The sequence below is a fragment of the Westerdykella ornata genome (assembly GCF_010094085.1).
Source record: "Westerdykella ornata strain CBS 379.55 unplaced genomic scaffold EI97scaffold_8, whole genome shotgun sequence".
Lineage (NCBI taxonomy): Eukaryota > Fungi > Ascomycota > Dothideomycetes > Pleosporales > Sporormiaceae > Westerdykella > Westerdykella ornata.
Genome location: NW_022986858.1, coordinates 262,787 through 284,237, shown reverse-complemented (window position 1 = coordinate 284,237; position 21,451 = coordinate 262,787). Strand labels below are relative to the sequence as shown.

Genomic DNA, 21,451 nt, shown 5'->3' with positions numbered 1-21,451 from the left:
CTATTGCGCTATGGACTCGCACCCCATATCGCAGGTGATGTATCCGTCGATGAGCGAGCCCGTCTCCTCGAGACTCACCACCTGAAACAGTGAAGGTAGACGCACGTTTTTTCCATCATCCCTGACCGAAGCAGCAATAGAAAGAGGTGACACCGGGTTCTGCGAAGAAGAAGTATTGCTTGGTTCCCCCTAAGTGAACGTGGTGCGTTTGGAGAGGAAGTGGTACATACCAAAACCCTGGAAGACGATAGGCACGGAATACGCGAAGAAAGAAGAGGTTCATGCTGTGCGTTCAATCGTACCATTCATATATCATGCAGCATCTATTTGGCTTCAGCCTGGTCGAAAATGGCGGTCCAATTGGTGCACATTCAACTCGTCGCTAAGTAGTAGGCCCGGGCCCGGCCAACCACATCCAAAAGATAGCCACAAGCCCAATCGAGGTTGAGAGACGCCTACCACGCTGGACTATCCACCAGGATACCACATCTCAGATAAACGGAATCCAGACCCTCGTCCTCGCCCTATAATCCTCATAGTCCTTCCCGAAGAACTCCACGAGATGTTTCTCCTCATCTGCAAAAATGTCAGTCCCGCATCCCCAACCCCAGCCTCGCGCAATACGAGTAGAAAATGGAAGACATACGCTCGATCCTCGTCTTGAAGAAATACCACAGCACGACCGCATACCCGATAAAACTCACCGCATTCCCCAGCACCACCTGCGTCCCGAGCCCCCACCAGAAGAAGCCAAAATACGACGGGTGCCGGAACCAAGCGTACAAGCCGCGCGTGACGAGCTCGTGGCCCTCGTTCTTCTCCGACTGCACCTGGTGGTTGAAATTCGTGCCTGCCTGCGCCATGGCCCAGCTGCGCACCGTCTGGCCCACGACGATCATGAAGATACCCAGGGCGATGACGGAGGGCGGGTTGACCCGCGCTTGCCAGCCTGGGAAGAAGTAGGAGGTTATGATTGTTTCGAGGAAGGCGAAGGTATGCGCTTGGCGGTAGCGGCTCCCGTTGGTCAAGAGGAAGGACGAGACGTATGCGCTCGGTGTGTTGTATTCTGCCGTGATCCAGAACTCGAGGAAGTGGAAGAGGCAGAGGGTGGAGACAAAGAAAGGGGGTCGCCAGAGACGGCTGTGCGATAGAGAGAGGAAGACGGTTAGGGTGAGGCCGAGGACGAAGAAGACGCCGAGCCAGAAGGCGCGCAGGGCGATGCCGGAGAGGGAACGGTTGCCATTGGGGTAGAAGGCGATTGGGATGGGATATTTAGTAGAGGAATGAACAGTAAAGGTACTGCTTTTGGTTGGGAGGTCCTTGTCCTCTTCGAGGGGATTGTGACGGCGACTGTGACCATTCATCGTGGTTTTGGAATTGGAGGAATTCGAGGAGTGGGAAGGGGAGTGGCGAAGACGAGGGATAGTAAGGAACTACAAGTCAGTAAACGACAGAAAATGGTCAGTATGCATCAGGAAATATACAGAATTGAAGAACAGAGGCCCAAAGGGCGCACGGTGAAGGTGGAACAATAGCAAGAGAGCGCCTTGTTCTCAAATCAATCCCTCGGTCCACCGAGCGCGATCGATCAGCTTCGGCGAAACAATCATGCGAAAAGCTAGCTAGATACGGGCTCGTGCAGGATGATCCGGGGTTAGCGTGAAGCTTGGCTCCATCTATCTATCATCCCACGTGCGGACCCACTTCAACCAGACGACCACCTCCACCATGGGAGTCATAATGTTCGATCTTCTCACAGATTTCTTGAATTCGTTCGAATAGACTATTTCCACATAGACATCTCCTTTCAGCACCGCATCATTTCTGCATATCGCATTTCTTACCACCATGTCCATGTCCACAAACAAGCAGAAGATGCTCGCAGGCGAGCTCTACCACGCCTTCACCCCCGAACTCAGCGCCGCCCGCGCCCGCTGCCGCGACGCCTGCATGCGCTACAACAACGCCAGCGAGTCCCTCACGCGACGAGAGCGCGTCAGGCTGTTCCGGGAGTGAGAGGTTCTTCTCTTTCCTCTCGCCAAGCTTATAAGCTCATCAACACCTTAACAGCGTAATCCAAGACGACACCCCCTTGCCCCCCGAAGCTGCCACCCCAGAGGAAGACGAGAGCCTATTCGCAGATGAGCCGCACGTACTTGCGCCCCTGGCCATGGACTACGGTTTCAACGTGCGCTTCGGCAAAAATGTGTTCGTGAATTTCAACTCTGTCTTTCTGGATACGTGTCTTACGACCATCGGGTCACGCACGCTTGTGGGGCCTAATGTGTCGTTTTTCTCTGCTACGCATCCTCTGGATCCCGTCTTGAGGAATGGCTTGAAGGGCCCGGAGATGGGGAAGGAGATTCATGTCGGGGAGGATTGCTGGATTGGTGGCAATGTGTCGATATTGCCTGGGGTGACGATTGGCAGGGGCAGTGTGGTGGGTGCGGGGAGTGTGGTTACGAAGGATGTGCCTCCTTTTACGGTCGTGGCGGGGAATCCCGCTAGGGTGATTAAGAAGATTGAGACGAAAATGGATCCTAGCCAGAGCGGGGAAGAATGGAGGGGATGGCCCGAGGAGCAGGAATCGGAGAGGACCGAATAGATGGGCCTGAGGCTGCCATGGTGGAGATGGCGGAAAAGGAGGAAGCGAGGATGCGTGATTGAGCAAGACTAACACCTCAACATCCCTCGCGAGAGTGACTTGCATATAGATCTCTGTATATATTTGGCAATTCCCTTGAAATGCATGATAGGGCCGAAGCCTAGAGGACCAGAATCTCAGATCGACAGGGACATCCGACGACGGAATACCTGAAAGACGGATCTACCGTACAATATCGCGTGCGACGCTAAGTTCTTTCAAGAAGCCCTAGCTGCAGTGCCAGCGGACAGGCTTCCAAACCACATTCGCCGATGTGGTTAAGCCTGCCGAACTGATCATGGTTTCTCCTTTAAAACCCTTCCAAACTGCCAATTACTTCCATATCCTCATCGATCTCGTCCCGCGTCGTAGGGCCCGAGGAATGCAGTTCCTCTTCATTGTCATGGTCCTGTAAAAGCTCTCTCTTCTCATGTTCTTCCAGTTCCGCCTTCTCCGCCGCGGCAATGCGCACACTGAGAGGGCGACTCTTCATATAGCTCTCGAGATAGCTGGCGCCGAGGGAGGACGGGTACCCATAACTGTTGGATTGATTGACGTTGTCGACTCCTGAACCAGAGAGGCCGCCGACGTACGTATCAAAATCCTGGCTGTCCAGGTCGCCGCCTACCAGATCATCTTCTTCTTGTTGTTCAATGCGCTCGACCCTGTCCGCGTATATGGGTTCTGACGGGGAGTGGCTTATTATGTGGTCGTATTCCGGCCCTGGTGGTGACGGGTCCAGGTAAGTGCGTCCTACAGTCTGCGGAGGAAGGTATGCGGAGGTTGACGATGGTGAAGTCAACGAGTGAGCAGTGTGTTTCGTCGGATATGCCGAGGTTGGCGATGGTGATGTCAACATATGACCGGTGTGTTTCGTCGGTGATGTACTTGGAAGATGGATGGGAAATGGCAGACTATGGTGCACCGGTTCGCGATTATTAGGGGAAACGTGAGCGTCCAGAAGCAATGGATCAATATTCTCTTCGTTAATAGGAGTGGATGCAGAGGTATTGGAAGCTGTAGTCTCGCTGGGAGTGGTGGATTGACTTTCGGTGATATTGTCCGCTGGGTGCACAATCTGGTCGTCCACAATAAGGCTTACCCGTTTCCGCCTGGATTTGGAGTTGCTGTGCCGAAGTGACGATTTCCTGATCGCGGACCGTTTGGACTTCTTGTCCGCGTCTGTTCGCGATCCCGCCGCCATATTCTCCTGCCCTGCGCCACTACTCTCTGCCTGTTCGGCCTTCTCATTACCCTGCAGAGCTTTCTCTGTTTCGTATTCCTTTGCGGGGCTTGGGTCTTGCGAGGGAGTCCCTCTCTCCAAAGCTGGCGCACCTTTTTCAAGACTCTCGCTTTTCTTTTCCTTTTGCCTCTTCTTCTCTTTCCGCTTCTTCACTGTTTGCGGCTGCGCTTCCAGTAGCGGGAGATAAAGTGGTGTCACTAGGCCACAAAGTTCCTTTTCCCGTTTATGAACACGTGTGTACTTTGTCCGCTTGCCCGCTTCTTCCTGTGCTGCGTCTGTTCTATCTGTGCTTCCCAGGTCAGCAGTGGTGGGAGGAGAGCCTAGATCTGAGGGGGAGCTGGTATCGGAGGCGACGGCGTGAGTATGAGACTCTGACGACGAGGAGGAGCTCTCCATTGAGCGATACTGCTTCACAAGCTGGAAAATGGTCAGTAATATGGAACCAGCGGAATGCCGTCCGAGCGTGAATACCTCTCGCTCATAGTGCCGCAGCTCGTCCTGTTTGCGTCTTATGTATTCGCGGATGTCGTCTTCTAGGCGCTGCTTCTTCTGCTCAATGCTCCGAGCCAGGCTCTCCAATTGCTCGGGCGATAGGTCTGCAGCCTCCGCCAGACTGTGGCCTGACTGCAGGAGCATTTACCGCGAGGATACGTTTTCTGGGGACGGATGACAATGTCACGGGTTGCGGTGGTTACAGGCGGCGAATTGGCGAAGGGAGATTGAATGCAGGCGGGTTTCACGTGGCAGCAGGGCCGAGGCAGCCTGGGTGCGGCGGTGGGATTAGGCGTAGTTCCTGGAGGAATTCACAGCTAGGCCGCCGTTGACGACTCCCGTGGTGGTGAGTCGGGTGTACCTCGTCGTGGAGGATGACGCATGCGGAATGGTGGGGGTGATTGGCGGAGCGAGAGGTCACCCGGACGGAGGGTCGAAGGAAGATGTATAGGCAGAAGAGTGCTGAACTGGCGGCGCACAACACAGGCACCTTGTCGAGGGCCGTGGGCGACTCATGCGGGCCAGAACTGGTGTGCTGGAGAAGACAGTTGCCCAGATATCTCGACTCTTCCTCTTCCACTCCCATCATTGGAGCAATCGCCGGTGGGTATTTACGGACTCGAGATGAGTAAGCACGGCCATAGATTCATCACGGCTCCACAGCGGGGTAATCACAACTGTTCACAACTCAACCACTGGGCGGGAAAAGGCCATCACACGCGTGCTTGCAGCGGGTAAACTGATGGAGGCCATAAAAGGACAAAGGAGTGTAGGTACAGTACAAGTCGGAGCAGCCAACGAGGATGCAAGCGTGAACTTTGCCGCTTGTACTGGTGCAGAGTAGCCGAGGACGACACCAAGCCACACCAAGAGCTGGTTGCAGCCCTACGCCATCGGTCGCACATCACATCCACCTACTATGTACTAGTCTATCGGCAGCGGTGGCTGTCCAATTGACGACCATCGATGGCTTTGAAAGGTTTCCGCAATTATGGTCAGTTTTGGTTGTCAAGATCATAATCATTATATTATGGTAGTTCGTACTCCGTACCTCATGTTAAGTCGTCGCCACTATAGTACATGCACGCAGCTCAATCCTCTGCAGCCTCGGCCTCGGCCTCGGCCTTCTTCTTGTCCTCGTACTCTTTCTTCCTATCGAGGAGTTTCTGTAGATTCTTAGCCACCTTGAAATTACCATTGAGCTTCTCTCCGCAAGCCGCACACGTCGGATCCTTCTTATATCGCTTGATTGCGCACGATTCGCAGAAGTAATGTCCGCATTTTGTCACCATTGGCGACTTGTAGGAACCTTTGCAAATAATGCATGCAAAAGGTATCTTCTCCAGCATTGCCATATCGGCATCGTTTGCCTTTTCCTCTACAGTGCGGTTCGCTGAGGCAACGATGGTGCCACTGGGCTTCTTGCCCTTGGTAGACATCTCCCACTCCTTGTCCAGCTTCCAGCCTGCAGCATAGTCTTCTCGAGCGTGCAAGAACTTGCAGTTATCTCCGAAGCCGCAGAAGCCCGTCTGCTTGTAGTCCTTGCACACATCTGGCGCATAGTCGGTTACTGTTATCGTTCGGATGTTGGTAGGCGCTTTTATGGGCCCTACTTGACGGGTGGGCGCGTCGGGGTTCTTCTCGATGAATGATTGCGGCTTCAGAGATCGCGTGGTACCGAGGAGGTTCTTCGCGCTCAAGGAATCGTCCTGCTTGTCCTCGTACCAGTTCGACGTCTTGGTGGCATCATTGCTGGCCTCGATCGTTGCCGAGCGATCGGCCTCGTATTTGGTGGTTCCTTCATACGTGTTCTTCTTCTTCTGTTGGTCTGCTGTAGACGCTTTAAGATCACTCTCACGGATCTTCCGCCTCTTCACGACACGGCCGTCACGGTCTGATTCTGAACCGGAAGACGAGTCCGAGTCGGAAGGCGGCGGCGGGATTGCTTTGCGTGCGACGCCCTTCGGTGCGCGCTTCTTGAATGTGACTACGGGACCGTCCATGACAGATCCGGTGAGGAATGAGGGTATGGAGTTGTTGAACGTAGAATCCAAGATTCGAATGCAGTGAACGGTTTGTTGAAGGTTGTCGCCACAGATTGTGGCTGACAAATGGCAAATGATTACATAAGTGTGGCTGTTGAATCTAGCCAAACCACGACTATGCGCTAGGAAGAGGAAGTGATAATACACGTTACTCCTATGTACTACTCCTTTATAATATGTTGTGTATATTCCCTTGCTCATCTTCCGACCCTGCTTGATCCACCTTCCCTCTCTGCGCTGCATAGAGATTCTGTTGCCGAACCCCGACGTTGAGGGCTTTGCCTCTACATACGTTATACGGCGTCTATTTGCTGGTGGACTTCCGACCCGTGCTAGCGCGCTCCTGTCGTGGTCGGAGCAGCTCATAAACTCACCCATCACCAGGCTTGATGTAGGAACCAGAATCGACGCATGTTGTGGACTGGCAACTGATCTTGACCTTGCGACCGCTGTCCCTTCTCCGTCTTGAAGATGCAGCCGTTCACAAGTTCTTGGGTTCTCGGCTTGCATTGTGGAGGGAGAAGATGGCTCCTGATGAGATTATATCGGCTGAACGGAAAGAGTTGTATCGCGATGAGGATTTGCCTGGTCGACATGGAGTGACTGGGATGAACACGAGGGATTTATGTATCCACTGTGCAGACGTCGTCGACATTCACGCAAGGGACGGGCGTTCCTTGCTGCATCCTATATATAAATTTGTATAGGCGGAGGTTTAAGTGTTCGGAACCGCAAAACTTGGGGTACTCGCTCAAACATTTGGGCATTCTACAGTAATGACCTCATCTCCCCAAGGCTCCGTGGTATTTCATCTCCCATAGCACTGAGCCGTCGGACCACCACAACCACCTCGGCAATTTCAACGGCAACACCCCTTCTCACACCACGCTCACGTTCCAGGGGCCATCCCCAATTCCCCTTGACCCGTTCCTCCCAATTCCAAAACACCGAACCTCAACCACTTCCCCAAAACCTCCAGCCAAAGCGCGGGCCCTCCCGCCGCTTACCCATTCTCCCAGCATAGCCCCGCAACAATCCACACCTTGCAGAATCCGGCACTGCCACTCCCTTCCCTTGTGCCCGTTAGCCGCGACTATCTGCGCGGCCGAGAAGGACTGGTATGACGGACTCTGGGGCGTGGTTTTGGCTGCTTTGCTGCGGTTGTTGTCGGCGGGAGGGAATGGTTCGGAACGGTGAATGCTGGGGCTGAGGCAAGGTGAAGCGTGATAGGTGGAGTGATTTGAGGTCCCGGGTGATGGGTTCTGTATAATAAAACTGTCCCTGCTTTGTGTTTGGCTTGTTGGGTTTCGCATGCGTTGGGTCCGCGCCCCGGAAGGCACGGAGATGAATGATGGTGATTGATGTTGCATGTTGCGACCCTGGCGATGATGCTTGCCGCGTAGCTGGGGAGACATGGAGCTGGGAGGGTCGCGTGGCTTGTGGGGTGATATGCGGGGAAGGCTGACGGAGGCCTAGGAATGAGGACATATATTCCGCCTTGGTGCCTCTGTTGGGAGAGGTTTGACATTCGCTTTACGGAAGTGCCTCGAAAGTTAAATAACGTTATTGGAATAACTGTCTGTCTTAAAGGAGGACGACTGTTACTTCACCATATCGGAATACATACATACAAGCCCACGCGTGTGTATATCTCAAAGCCCTCCGCATCACCACACCAAGCGCGACTCAACTCTATCGAAATCTACAATTCAAATCCTTCGACCTCAAAAAATCATGCCTCTTCGCGTACCACGCCACATTTGCACCCGCCCCTTCTCTACGACCCTCCAAACCCGCGCCGCAGTCCCTCAGTTCCAATACAAACCGCAACTTCCCAGCCTCCCAAATCCTACCCCCAGAGTCGGCCGTATAGCAAAGTGGTACGCCTTTCCCTTCTTCATACCGCTCCGAATCCCTGAACTCATATGAACGACTAGGTACCTCCCCACCATGGCTGTCCTCGCCTTGACCCTCGCCTCCCTCCCCTCCACTCTCTTCGCGCCTCCTCCCACCCAAAATCGCACCGTCACCCTCCCCGCTGCGAATTCACGCATCGGTTTCGCCATTGCCAATGCGCTCGAGCACCATAACCGCCAAGCATACCTCACTCAGCAACGCCTCCTGGAGGAGCGCAATCATCAGCTCTTGGAAGCGTATGGTGCCCGGAATAGCCTCGAGGATATGGAGCGCGCATTCGAGATGATGAGTTTTGGGGTGGCGGACGAGGGAGCGAGGAGGATGGGAGGTGGCGCACGGGATGAGACGGAGAGGAATAGGAGGTTGGAGGAGGCGTATGGAGGGAGGACTGAGATCCGGGAGTTGCAGCGCGCCATGGAGATTTATGAGGTGCAATAAGGGAGAGGAGGAGTGGGTTACGAATTACGACATAACTTTCCTTAGATGGATTCCGGATAGAAGATGGTCCAGAGGTCCAGTCGACATGGGGCGATGTGAGGAGCCAAGACCAGTGAGCGTGTTAACCTCAAGAAGGGCAGATCCCTAAGTCCATATTGGTACCGATGACCGCGGTACTCTCAACACTCGCTTCGTGCAGAAGGAAGAACAGACCGTGAAGAAAGAGCATAGCAGGAGTGGACAGTGTCGAGTGGGAATGAATAGAAGAAGAGGACAAGTCACAACAGGTGGCATACCTGACTCCCCTTCAGGTACGGCGTTGGGGATAGTATAGCACTCGGTAATACGGTGTTGTCAATCTCCCAGCGACCAGACAAGAGCCTGTGAAGGAGGCGGACAAAAGGACTAAGGGAAGACCAATATATACCTCAGATGCATTTCCTAAGTATCCGATAACGTCATTCGATCGTGTGGAAACCTCAACTTCAGGTCGTCAATCATTGAAATAGTACGAACCATAAGGAGATTTGATAGCGGTGAGAATCTGAAGCATTTCTGCAGTTGCCAGAGCAGTGCTGGTTCCTGCACGAATCGTGCAGTTGATGAGTTGATATCAGTTGCTGAGATATCGAACGTTAGTAGGTTCGATCGTGAAGAAGAAGGACTTTTGCCAATGCCGTCCGCACTGCCATCCAAAGCGGAGGCTCAAGCATTTAGTATCGGGTCAAGGTCGGGTTTGCGTCGACGGGATTGCTGTCGGCCACGAAAACGCCACGAGGGCCTTATCCGTCTGGTGTCTCCGGTCAATAGAACTAGTCAGAACTACTCGCAGTGCTAAGTGGATAACTCGTCCAGGATATGATGTGCTTTGCATGATGGTTCCGTTGCGAGAGTCAACTTGTGGTAAGGTGTGGGCAGAACCGATAATATATCAACCGGGCAGCCAGATGGCACACAGCCCGAACAGATCTCTCTTTCGCCCGAATATGTGACTGTAGTAATGAAGTTTCTGTAAGTCTTGAACTGCCACGGCGCAGTTAGGTGGCAAACGATTGATAGAGTCTTCCGAGCTCGGCGCGAGGTATTGCCATCTTGATTCTGTGGAACACAGTCTTTTTAGGGTGTCGAAAGGATGAAACAGGAGGTTCGGATGCGCCTCGACACTGAGCTATAACGTCAAATCGAAATAAGTTTGCTCCTTGTGCCCCCAGTAGGCCTTGGTTTTCATCGTCTTCAGTAGGTCTACTAGGGAGCCCTTCAATAGGCTTACGTTGGGCCACTTGACGCTGGAGAGCTCCAATGCAACAAGTGCGTTCGAGTAGAGCTGTGCCAGGTATTCAAAGTAGACTTCGTTGATTTTATCGAGTAGCACACATCCAGCACGGTAGACCCAATGTGGGGTGAGGAAGGTGTGAAAACCGCCCTGGCTGACAACCGCTTCCAGAACAAACCAGGCACACTGCCAAATAGGGTTCATGAGGAGATGCGTTTGATGGAGGACAATGCGTAACCAAGGATGACGACTTAGCTCATCGGTCTCGTCCAGTCTGGGCAGAAGCGTCAGGACAGAACGGTCACCTTTGCGGAACCGGCGCTGGGCTCTGAATAATGAGCAGAGGTACCGGGCGGGCTTGTTCTTATCAAAACATAATTCAGATTCCTGCAACCAGTCAGGTTTAGCCATGGTAGGGCACTTCGATACGTACCGGCTCGGGAAAATGCGCAGGCCGGTCCAGTGTAGTAGCCACATCATTCTCAATGCTGAAGATGGAAAGGTGGATATTGTGAAGTATGCCAACATCTTCAGGGGACCGGTCTTGCGGTTCGATTGCCTTGAGCTGGCTTTCCAAACTTAGGGCCAAGCGAGACGCAAGCGCAATCTGTTGACACACGTTTCCGCTTTGTGGGTCGAACAGGCTATTGATGGCAAGTAACATGACCGACCTTAGGGTGACAATACTCCTCTCCATGGTCGACGCTTCTAAATACTCGGCAGCTTTAGAAAAGTAGTTCTGCGCCAGAAGACGGAATTTCTTGCAGGCGAAATGATGGAAATCCAGCTTTCCTAAGTCACTCCAGTGCCACCTTGGATCCCTTTTGCGCTTATACTCGGGCATCACGTAGCAAGCTATCGAGCAGACCATATTCAGCGCAAAGAGGTCAGCGCTGGTCAAATCCTCTGGTGGCTGAGGTGCCAAAAATCGCAGGCCTGAGTCGAGTACAGGGTAGAGAGGCTGCACTACATCAAGGTAAGTGCGGACGAGGTCCTGCGTCCTTGTGCATGATTTGACCACTTGTTCCCATTCCTCGCTTTGGGGGATGAGTGGGACGGAGGCTTCTGTTCTTTGCAGTCTGGGTGATCTGAGGAGGCAACTATTGGCACCAAGGTATCTATAACTCCCGCTGGCGTAGACGAAATGATGGCTATGGAGATGCTCATCGGCACTGACTGAAGCTGCTTCTGCGGTTGATGAAGATGCAATGGTGGAAGGCGTTATGACGGAACTGGGAGTCTGTGCAACTGAGGAGAGCTTTTGCACGTCCTCGACAAGCTTAGCTATGTAACTGCAAGTTGGAAGGAGTCAGTCACTAGGTGGTGGCTGCAGCGGCTTGGTGATGCCCACCCACCTCCTGGGTATGAACTCCTTTCTGCCATGGTCGTAGAAGACGCATTCAGCTTTGGCCTTTGAGCATTGCCGGCAACTCGGGAGGAGCGTATCACAGCCTCGGCGGCAATCGCGACATCGGCGGCATGCTGGAAGACTTTGGATCAGCGATTCCAGGTCGGCATCGCTTGATGAAGAAGTGTCGGGGGTAGTGTTCATGTCTCTGGTATGGCCACAGTGAAACGTTTTGCTACATGTTCCCCTTCTCAGGTAAGGAGAATGTTGAAGGCAACTATGTATCACCGGCAGATGCGAGGTTGAAGTTCAAAAGATGGCGGAGGGACGCGCGCGGAGACGGGACGCTAGCCGGCCACTAGACCTGTTTAGGAGGGGCTAGCTGCTAGCATTCACGAGTGGCACGTCCATCAGATGGATCCATGCTACAATCATTATCCATGTGTACTGTGTAACCACACCCTTCGCTTGCCCCATCAGCGGCCCCAAATCACAACTCACCATCTTTCAAGCACTGCCATGTCTCGTTCCTACCTGATCCCCCGCCCTTGGTTCCTTCCATCGACATGCCGACAACAACCCAACGAAGCTTACCAGCACTCGTGCAAGCTCCCTCATGATGCACAGCCGCAGGGTCCGCCGTAGGGTACTGGCATGCGCCAGATGTCGCAAAAGAAAACTATCAGTGCGACTCTTCCACCAAAGCATACGCCTCAGAATGACTAACAGCTGCCAGTGTGATAGCAAGATCCCTGCCTGCGGGCGTTGTGAATCTGCCGGCGTCGAGTGCGTCGGATTCGATTCTTCCACCCAGCGCGAAGTGCCTCGTTCATTAGCCGACCATCTGGAAGACCGCATCAGACAGCTTCAAGTTGGCACCGATTCAACGTCAAGCGGAGACGTTCCGACCGCATCTACGCTTCCTTCTCCAGCGGCGCCCAATGGCAGGGATAGCCTGAGCGAGAGGAGTACCTTTGCGGACTGTCTCCTTAACCGTGTAATGGAAGACATCACTCCTTCCTTCCTCGGGATTACCCAAGCCAGACCACTTCCGAGTTGTGTCGTGGTGGGAACACAGCTGCCCCCAATTGGAGGTACTGACTTGAATGCAACCCATCCCAAATCCATCCTGAATCCGCAGCCGTCCGCCACAGGCTTAGATGGATTCGACGGTAAACAAGCTATTGGGCTTCTCAAGAACTACCACGACCGTATCCTCCCCCAGTATCCCATCTACCATAGCACCGAGATCATCGATGCATACAACTCTGTATATGGTGGAAACATCAAGCCAGGGGGTGGAAGTCCGCGAGACCGCTACATCGTTTCGCTAATCTTGGCCATATCTCTGTCAACTGCGGCAAGAGAAAATCAGAAAGGAGCGCATAAACACGCTTGCGCTCTCGTTCAGTACGCATTACAATGGATGCCTCAAGTTGCGACGAACGATATAGGCGGACTACAAGCGATGCTGCTCTTGACGCAGTACAGTTTCTTCAACCCAGCCATTTGCGACGTATGGCTGTTGATGGGCTTAATTAGTCAAGCAGTGATCGATCTCGGCTTGCACCAGGAGCTGCCAATTGAAGCATGCATCTCCGACTATCAAAGGGATATGAGGAGGAGGCTTTTCTGGGTCGCATGGGAAACGGAGGTTGCTGTTTGTTCAATATATTCGCAACCGATACACCTTCCTATACGGGACTATGAAGTTGCCTTTCCCGTCGAGGTAGATGATATCTCAATCACAGAAGAGGGCATCGATCTCCATGGACCCCCGTCTAAGTCCACATCGAAGCGAATCTGGCTTCTCCGACAGATTGAGGCCGACATCGTGTCGGTGCTAGAGCAGGATGCGCCTCTTCCGCAAGGGTTCAGCGCATTGGAAGAATGGATGCAGAAGATCGATAGATCTATTCAGGAGTGGTACCACGAAGTTCAGCAATCGGCGCGGGCAAACTCGTACAGCGACTTAACGCCAGCATGGAACGAACTGGTGCTCTATGCCGACTTCATGCTACCATATGTTTACATGATGCTCTATAAGCCGTCGAAGAGGATACCGCTCCCTACTACTAAGAATTGGTTGGTAGCTTTCGAAAGCTCTGTCCGTATCGCAGAGGGTTGCCTAAGGCAACACAATACCGAGCAGGCTAAGATCAAATACGTCTTCCACCCTGTCCACTATTGTCGCAAAGCAGCCTTTGTATTCCTGCAGGCACTATCGCATTGCAAATCGGAGGTTGCTGGAAGATATCCAGTTGCTCAGGTGGAGACCTGGATGGAAGTTTTCCCAACATTCTTCTTAGCCATCGCCGAGCGGTGGCCAGACACCAGACGCTGCGAAGAGGAGTATCAAAGACGACTGGCACCGGTTAAGAGAGAATATTTTCAGTTTCTGCATCTGTACCCCGGAGAAAACAATGCCCTGAGCTGTGGAACGTGAGAAGACTTTGGGTGTACTCTGCAGCTGGGGCGTGTCCTCCTTGTCATTATAACTACGAGGCACTCGCTGCGACTCCCAGCAACGCAGCGACTTCTCGATCCTACCTCAGTCCCACAACGACTAGTACAAGGAGTTTGGTCTGAACTTCGACTCTGGACTTTCAACCTGCACAGGGGAGCTAAGCTGCTTCAAGATCTGCAAGTTTGATATACTGCATACTCTTATATCTAACGCAGTAAGACCGACATTTTCTTGGACATTTTCTTGGTTTTGATCATTCCATACCAACGTCTTATCAAGGCGGTCCTATTTGCGGAGACTTATTCTTGGTGTGGGCAGTTCCCGCTTGGGAATAATGGTTTCTCTGCGTGTATAGTTCCATCACCTTCTCTCCGCTTGGGCTTTTGGTTCTGTTCTCCCCACTCCTAGCGATACTCCGAATGTCGCTTCTCCAACCATTTTTTCGCACTGTCCAAAGTCTTCGTTTCGATTCAACAGATCACACATCCAGCCAACACCATATTGTACAACAGCCCTTGGCCGAAACAGGTGTCAAGTACGCAACAGTGGCACCGGAACAACCTCCCCGGTTTGCGGCAGATGCTGCAAGCCCTGGCCGACATGGCTATCGCAGTGATTGACGTGTCCGATTCAGCTGGCTAGAACTCGTATGCGGCATGCCACCGCATCATGCGTAACCGAAGTCCGCAAGGCTTGCGGCAAGTCGAGCCTTCTGCAGGCTGCAGGATCCCATGCCCGATGATAGGGACAATTGCTGTAGAAGATGCAATTCTCGAATGCGAATACAGTAGGTCCAACCTTAGGTGCCTCTCAGCTCCAGAGTAATTTTGATACAAGTGGCTGACTTGGGTAGTAGTGCCTCACAGAACAGCCGACTCGCCTCGAAGTGCAGTTATGTGATTTGTACAATGATGTGAGAAGCACATTGAAGTGCATTGCGCATCCGATCCGATACAAAGTCTGGTATGCGGTTTTCGGATATTCTCTAGGAGGGACTAGAAAGACAGCGTCAATCTCTCCTCCGCATTGACCGGTCTCCCTATCCGAACTATAGCCACCTTACTCCGCAGATCCATCAGTATATTAAATAACGTCCCGCTTCCACTCTCCGCCGTTTCAGCACGACATATCGCCGTGGGCAGGTCACTCTCATCCTCAAACAACCGACTGAGTTCCTCCCAAGTTGGCTCTTTCTCACCGATAAGCTTCGCCGATATCTCCGTCATAGTCTTCACCCGCGTCAATGAATCCTTCAGCCACACCGTATCTACCTCCCGCGGATGCTCTAATAGCAGATGATTCGCATGCACAATCCGCCCAGTTTCGTCTGGCAAACATCTAGCAAATGTCGACTTGGTGAATTCCAGGCCTATCGCCGTCTCCGCATCGGCGATCAGAATATGCGCCGAACTCGCCATGCCAATCCTTTCCAGCTTCTCCACTGCTTCCAACGCCGAGTTACTCTCCAGCGCCATGCGCAGACCAAAATGCACAGGCAGTCGCATAGGGTCTACGCCGTGGACGCGGATGGCATTAAGGAGAGTGCCGACGCCGGCGGAGTTGAGGCCGATCTTGCCAATGATGCCTGCCTCGGTGACTTGCTGGATTGTGGGTTTGCCCTGTTGGCTGATCTTGGTGATGATGAGGTTTTCTTTTTGAGCGGCCATCCACTTGGGGAGGGATGTCAGTCACTCTTCGTAGTTTTCATTCGAGACCATCACTCGCTCCAACGACAGTGTGAAGAAAGAAAATACCGAAGAAGAGAGAGCGAGAATGATACATACATCCCAATTCTGCCCCAACCACACCCTCCCCCATCCCTCCCTCCCCCAAGCCAAACTCGTACACCCATCACTGAACAAACCGATATTAATCTCCGTCCTCACATTCAGCGCGACAATATCCAGCAGTCCTACGCCCGCGCCGTCGGCAATCCCGCGCATCTCTTCGTGATACGCGGGCCATGCTTCTCTGGCGCGGGCTTCGAATGCAGATGCGTGCTGGAGGACTTTAGGCCAGGATTGGTGGCAGTTTTTCTGGAAGAGCGAGGCGTAGAAGGAGATGCTGCGCTGGATTTGGAGGCGTGCGGCGGTGCCGTGTTGGTGGCCTATCTGGGGGGTGTGTGTTAGGTTCAGGGATGAATGATATGAGTGTGAATTGGGTTGCGGTGGGTATACCAGGGGAATGATGGAAAAAGGAGTTGGGTACCTCGTAGGGAGTACCCTTGCATTCGACAATGAACATGGCTACTTTCACTGTCCGAGTTCTAGGTTCCTTATGTCTCTTTGGAGCAATATTAAGCCAAGCGTTTTGATGGTAAAAGCGCAGATAATCGCCACTGCTGCGCCATAAGGATATACCCGCTTATTTCCATTGTAACCTAGGTAGCCCCTCACTTCCCCACATTAGCGTCCGCTTGTTTCTCAAGGTTGTTCAGACACCCCGCCTTTGAATACTCCGAGTGACAATGCTGTATACGGTCTAGATTCGCTTTTTTAGAAAAGTCGAGTAACCTTGTCCGACCATAGACATTGAGAGGTCTTGTACATGAGGAGCCAGGACAATGAGATCGACTACGACAAAATCCTGAATCTGCCCTCATTCGAGGTGATGGAAAGCGATTTCGTCACTTCCATAGACATATGGAGACTTAGATGCTAATAAGAACCTTTGTATCCTACGGCGTACACATGGATGCCGTGCCAGGTTACCAGTTGATCGGGCTTTTTTGGTAATTCGCTCCACTCTATCTTTATCTGTTCGATGACAGAGAACCAGAAGCATGTACTGAGTTTGTTTCCTCTTGTGTATACGTTTCTTAAAGAGTAAGGGACCTCATTCGTCCCTTCTACCGGGTGTTTTATTGCGGAACCACTGCCCGGCTTCTACACTCTTAACTCCCCTTTTACTTGGATGTCCCACTTGAGCATGGAATGCTGTCGTTATGACAGGTACGCTAGGAGCGTTCCAAGACCACAGCGACCTCACAGGAATGACTCCACTCTTAACAGGTCGCCTCGGGAACCCCAACGGCCTTGTGTGGGTGATGAGGCGCTGCCTCAAGTCGTTAAAGCCGATTCGCAGGCTTTCAGGGCTCCTACGACGGCAAAAGAAATCAGCGGCGTGATTGCATAGCTCACCTGTGTCGCCAATTAGCTTGTTTATTGTCTCTTAAATGCGATTCCTTACCGTGAGGAACTTGGCAATGGCCATCTTCTGCTTCTCCGGACTTCCGTTGACCTCAGCCAGAGCAACCAGAATCATAGCTGGGGGCCCAGTCGGCATAAGCATCATGGCAAACCAGAGCATAGGATCGGCATTGAGTAACCTAGTCTTCGTCACCGTGAAGTAAATGACCGGAATGCTGACACTAGAAGATTGTGAGCTCGGTGCGCAAAAAGTGGGGGACCAGTACTTACGCGGGCCAGATCAGGAATCTTACGCAGGTGATGAATAGGAAGCCCTTCCATGAGAATTCGCCACTTGCTTCTCCCTTCTTCATGTTGCGCAGACTCTGGCTCAGTTTAACGCCAACTACGATGATCTGCAATGAAGCGAAGAGATCGCCAATATTCTTGATGCTGGTAGTCAACCAGGCATTGAGATACCCGCCCTCACTGACTTTGTTGAAGAACAGCTTATGAAGGGGAGGAATGAGGCCGATGAAGGCTCCAATAACTGCACCAATCAGGGGTCCGTTGGCAAACATATATGCCGTACCGAGAAAGTTTTGGGCCCACTGCGGAAGGCGCTCCCACTGTTCCTTCCCTATCTTCCATGTATCTAAGCCAACTGCATTGGCTCGACGGACATTGTGGCGTGGTAGCAGGGTTGTGTGCTCATCGATGATATCGTCGTATCCATCAGTCTGAGACCGCTCTTGTTGTCCGTCTTGATCTCCCTGATTGCCACGCTCACCGCCTTCATTGTTCCCCTCCTCATCCGGTGCGTCCTCATCCCCAGGACGTAGTAGCCTCGGTCCGAGCGCAAAGGTGAGCGAGTTGTTTACCGTGGAGTTGATCAGGAAGTATGATTGAGCTCTCGACACTGCATCCGATGCACTATCGCCGTGCCTAAGTATGGCGCTTAAGATACCGGTTGCTTCGAGGGATTGAATCAGGAGGAGTGGGAGACTCGTCGTGTTATTGAATGCCATGGCCGGCGTGGCCCAGCTCGGGAGGTTGAAGAAACGCGTAGCAACGGATCCAATTGCGATCGAAAGGAGGTTATACCCGATTGCCCATACTGGTCCCATTTAGTTGAAGGAGCGAAGTAAATGTCTATCACTTACTGAGAATCGGCAGATAACGTAGGGCCGTTCCTTGCTGGAGCTCGGAACCAACTTTGTAAATGAGCAACGCAGGAAGTAGCATGCGCACACAAAGACCTGATACCTCTTTGGCGGCTTTTCCCGAAAGCAGATTGAATTGAGCAGTGACGACGCCATAAAATATGGTCAAGAGCACCGACACAGCCGCCTGAAGGGCTCCCAGGAAGGGAATGACAAGTTCTGAAGCACTGCCCATGGCGAATACCCTAGGCGGAGAACCCAATTTGATGAATGAAGGAGAAGGACAGAATTACCGCTTAGCCAGTCATTCCGGGACCCGTCTTATACACCACGCCGTTTGGCGTTGTGTCTGGTGTGACGGGCGGCGTCGCTTGGTATACGTCATTGATCAAGACGGAGGAACGCCGGTGTCGCGTGCGCAGGTGAGACTCCACGCATCCCCCTCTCTCAACCAACTTCCGCAGGGGGAGTTGATACCATATGAATCGTGAACACGGAATGCCATTTCCTAAAGAGAGCGGAGGACGCAAGATATCGTGTGCAACGTTGGAGGCGGCTGTCCGAACGGAATCTGGGCAATGCTTAGTCACCGATCTGGAAACACGGTTATTCGAACCGGCCTCACTCCTCATGTCGTCGAGGTTTCCCTACTTGGCAAACTCTACCTTTTGTATTCCACGGCTATTTATGCCTGCTTCCAATACCGTGACTCAGTGCCCTTACACTTGCTGCAGCTTGTCCTAACCGAAACTAGGTAGGAGAGTTAGGTCGTGGAAGCGTTTAACGGAAGAAAGCAACAGTCCTAGTTAGTTGACATGGAAATCAATGAATCACACTTACCAGCTTCGATAGACTTCTAAAACACTATAAGGAGAGAAGAATGATCAATTTGTATTATTCATATCATTATCAAAGTGAAAAACATGTGCCTTGATGATTAGCAGTATCTAACTTGCAGGTATTTCCCGAGGGTTCCAACATAGGTACCTTCGAGGAAGCAATCATGGTTCAAGAAGCCTCTCTATGGCCTTTTGCAACAACACTGGCAAAGGATAGTCGAGGGTTTGCTCACCTAACCTGTTGAGGATCGTGATGTAATGGAGGTCACGGAACCCAGGCTCAAGCTTGACAATCTCTTTGAAGAGAAGTTCCAGTAACTCGCCCGTGTAAAGAGGTTTCACGGCGAACAATCGATATGCTGCCTCGTACAACCAGGATTTGCGAGTATACATAACATCGCCCTGGCCCGGGGTTGGACCAGTCAGCGGATTCTGGTTCAAGAAGTCCTGCCGTGCGTACTCCTCGTAGTAATGGCGATACCGTATCTTCGCATGGCGGCTGAGACAAGTGTCCATGTGGCCAACCTCTTGCAGAAAGAGGGGCAGCGACGCAGGTCCAATGCACCGAGGCATGAATTTGCTGTTATCCCAGTCGATGATTCCCGTAATGTTTCCCTCGTCGTCGACAAGAATGTTCTGTAGATCCAGATCTACATGCTTGAGAACGAAGGATTCAATACGAGCTCCCTCCTCTGTTGATCGGTTAAAGGGGACGGACTGCTGGATCATGGTCTTGAGCCGTTCCAGGCCGAGCGGATAGGACTTATTGCAGGCACGTGAAGCAATACCGTTGTCGTATGCGTTGCGCTCCACCAGGTGCCAGTACTGGCGGCTGTTGGCGACACGAGAGGCTCCGACACCAAGCAGTACTGCTTCTCGAGCGAGCCGAGCATCCCAGCACAAATGACCAATTGCTGGAGAAGACAAGCGGGAAAGCTGTGCAGCGTAAGAAGCCAGGGAGCTGAGGATATTGTGACGCTTGCGTTCAAGTTGAGGCGAAGGGTTGTCAGCAGCAGCCAAAACAGGCTCTCCCCACGGGTCGAACACCTCAAACCATACCTTCCAAGCTTCCTTTCCTGGAGTGGCTGTCATCATGATATAGGGGGCAGAGATGACATTGTTCAACGTCTCGTCCCACGCAATGACCCTTGGCACTGGAATGGAAGTGTTAGCCCGGACGAAGTTCAGCGTCATGACGTGGCTGCGCAACTTCCATGCGCTGTATCGATCCCATAATTCACGCGTACCGTCAGCGGGAACGCGAATGGCGCATGCAACCTGCTCGAAGCTCAGAAGAATCACACAGAGGTTGAAGGAGCCACGGGCACGCTTGACAACGCGACAGTTCGCGCGCAAGCCAAGAGAGTTGGTTGGATCTTCGTGTCGGGCAAGGAGCTCAATAAAGCTCTCGTCCGGGATTGCCTGGATTGCGTGGAAATCAGTACCCACTTCGATAGAACTGTCGTCGGAGGACATGCTGACAGGTGCAGCTTGACCCGGCATTTCGAAACCTGCGAGAGCCGGACCGGAAATGTGTCAGAGGGGTAGTATGTGTTGTGGTTCCTCTTCAAGAGCTTCGTCGAGTTGATTTCTTGAATTGTGGTTGATCCAGAGGAATTTCAGAATGGCTCCGAGGGCTTTTAAGGGCCAGCCTATGCTCGCATTGTGAGACTGCAATGTACCAAGACATGTGAGCTCCTCCGCGGTATAGTTGCACATACTCGTAGCCAATACTCAACGCAGACTTTCCTCCATTCGTTCGTGGATAAGAACCCACATTGTGTCAGTCAAGCTGACTCGCTACAATGTTCAGTCGGCTACACTGAGCGTTCTGTCGAGGGTAAGACACATAGCGACCTACTCCATTTTGAGCCGCTCCCTGGTATACCTTGTTTAAATAGCAGTATATGTATGAAAATGTATATCTCCATGTCCATAGAACTTACGATCTCGCTATTTGGAGCTTGGCTGCCTGGGAGATTTCAAAGACTTCGTCTGCAGCACTAAAATTTGTTGTACAAAGACAAGCTCACAGTGCATTGTGCAGATACAATCCAGCCGGAGTTTTTGCAAAGTAAGTTTCGTTTGCAGAAATCTGAAGCACTTCGGTAGGCGACTTGAGGTCCATCACGTGGACTAACTTGACTCAGACTTTGACTTTTCCAAATAAGAAACAGCAGAAAGAATGATTGTGAGCATACTGCATATTTTCCTTGAGACCTTCTGAAGATTGCGATGACGAGCTTTATAATCAACGGGACAGCGGACTTTCTCCAATCTTACGGGAGCCGGAGTGATGCTGATCAAGTACAAAGGATTGTGCATCTTGATTTATAAAGCTGCCCAGAATAAATTAAACAGCAAAACAGCCGTAAACAAATAGTAAATACACAGTTAACTACAATCAAATGGAAGCAACTCAGAGAAGCCACTGCTTTCTCTCCCTGCGCGGGT

The 21,451-nt window shown here is 52.2% G+C and overlaps 10 protein-coding genes across 10 annotated transcripts; 3 read left to right on the top strand and 7 right to left on the bottom strand.

The window, feature by feature from the left end:
* Positions 1 to 100: 100 nt before the first annotated feature.
* Positions 101 to 1,548, bottom strand: EI97DRAFT_396895 (ICMT-domain-containing protein). Its single transcript, XM_033796348.1, has 2 exons — positions 647 to 1,548; positions 101 to 576 (listed from the first exon to the last, which is right to left on the bottom strand). Exons 1-2 carry the CDS (start codon positions 1,362 to 1,364, stop codon positions 491 to 493), a joined length of 804 nt encoding a protein of 267 aa, XP_033654583.1. The 5' UTR covers positions 1,365 to 1,548; the 3' UTR covers positions 101 to 490.
* A 171-nt stretch (positions 1,549 to 1,719) lies between these two features.
* Positions 1,720 to 2,508, top strand: EI97DRAFT_500680 (trimeric LpxA-like protein; the record flags this gene model as incomplete). The annotated part of the gene is made up of 3 exons (XM_033802672.1): positions 1,720 to 2,012; positions 2,071 to 2,398; positions 2,431 to 2,508. Exons 1-3 carry the CDS (start codon positions 1,849 to 1,851, stop codon positions 2,506 to 2,508), a joined length of 570 nt encoding a protein of 189 aa, XP_033654582.1. The 5' UTR covers positions 1,720 to 1,848.
* A 446-nt stretch (positions 2,509 to 2,954) lies between these two features.
* On the bottom strand, positions 2,955 to 4,523 carry EI97DRAFT_376100 (uncharacterized protein; the record flags this gene model as incomplete). Its single annotated transcript, XM_033795542.1, has 2 exons — positions 2,955 to 4,304; positions 4,359 to 4,523. 2 exons carry the CDS (start codon positions 4,521 to 4,523, stop codon positions 2,955 to 2,957), a joined length of 1,515 nt encoding a protein of 504 aa, XP_033654581.1.
* An 856-nt stretch (positions 4,524 to 5,379) lies between these two features.
* Positions 5,380 to 6,446, bottom strand: EI97DRAFT_432654 (uncharacterized protein). Its single transcript, XM_033798211.1, has one exon. The coding sequence runs from the start codon at positions 6,380 to 6,382 to the stop codon at positions 5,471 to 5,473; it is 912 nt and encodes a 303-aa protein (XP_033654580.1). The 5' UTR covers positions 6,383 to 6,446; the 3' UTR covers positions 5,380 to 5,470.
* Positions 6,447 to 7,999: 1,553 nt separating this feature from the next.
* Positions 8,000 to 9,116, top strand: EI97DRAFT_307183 (uncharacterized protein). Its single transcript, XM_033794576.1, has 2 exons — positions 8,000 to 8,304; positions 8,362 to 9,116. Exons 1-2 carry the CDS (start codon positions 8,159 to 8,161, stop codon positions 8,777 to 8,779), a joined length of 564 nt encoding a protein of 187 aa, XP_033654579.1. The 5' UTR covers positions 8,000 to 8,158; the 3' UTR covers positions 8,780 to 9,116.
* Positions 9,117 to 9,947: 831 nt separating this feature from the next.
* Positions 9,948 to 11,604, bottom strand: EI97DRAFT_375495 (uncharacterized protein; the record flags this gene model as incomplete). The annotated part of the gene is made up of 3 exons (XM_033795508.1): positions 9,948 to 10,472; positions 10,672 to 11,344; positions 11,408 to 11,604. 3 exons carry the CDS (start codon positions 11,602 to 11,604, stop codon positions 9,948 to 9,950), a joined length of 1,395 nt encoding a protein of 464 aa, XP_033654578.1.
* A 236-nt stretch (positions 11,605 to 11,840) lies between these two features.
* EI97DRAFT_307002 (uncharacterized protein) lies at positions 11,841 to 14,066 on the top strand. Its single transcript, XM_033794575.1, has 2 exons — positions 11,841 to 12,085; positions 12,137 to 14,066. Exons 1-2 carry the CDS (start codon positions 12,017 to 12,019, stop codon positions 13,844 to 13,846), a joined length of 1,779 nt encoding a protein of 592 aa, XP_033654577.1. The 5' UTR covers positions 11,841 to 12,016; the 3' UTR covers positions 13,847 to 14,066.
* A 741-nt stretch (positions 14,067 to 14,807) lies between these two features.
* On the bottom strand, positions 14,808 to 15,671 carry EI97DRAFT_432650 (uncharacterized protein). The gene is made up of 2 exons (XM_033798210.1): positions 15,652 to 15,671; positions 14,808 to 15,537 (listed from the first exon to the last, which is right to left on the bottom strand). Exon 2 carries the CDS (start codon positions 15,532 to 15,534, stop codon positions 14,863 to 14,865), a length of 672 nt encoding a protein of 223 aa, XP_033654576.1. The 5' UTR covers positions 15,535 to 15,537; positions 15,652 to 15,671; the 3' UTR covers positions 14,808 to 14,862.
* Positions 15,672 to 16,926: 1,255 nt separating this feature from the next.
* EI97DRAFT_375477 (uncharacterized protein) lies at positions 16,927 to 18,393 on the bottom strand (the record flags this gene model as incomplete). Its single annotated transcript, XM_033795506.1, has 4 exons — positions 16,927 to 17,007; positions 17,057 to 17,237; positions 17,287 to 18,112; positions 18,159 to 18,393. 4 exons carry the CDS (start codon positions 18,391 to 18,393, stop codon positions 16,927 to 16,929), a joined length of 1,323 nt encoding a protein of 440 aa, XP_033654575.1.
* Positions 18,394 to 19,159: 766 nt separating this feature from the next.
* Positions 19,160 to 20,500, bottom strand: EI97DRAFT_457768 (uncharacterized protein; the record flags this gene model as incomplete). The annotated part of the gene is made up of 1 exon (XM_033800848.1): positions 19,160 to 20,500. One exon carries the CDS (start codon positions 20,498 to 20,500, stop codon positions 19,160 to 19,162), a length of 1,341 nt encoding a protein of 446 aa, XP_033654574.1.
* Between the last annotated feature and the right edge of the window lie 951 nt (positions 20,501 to 21,451).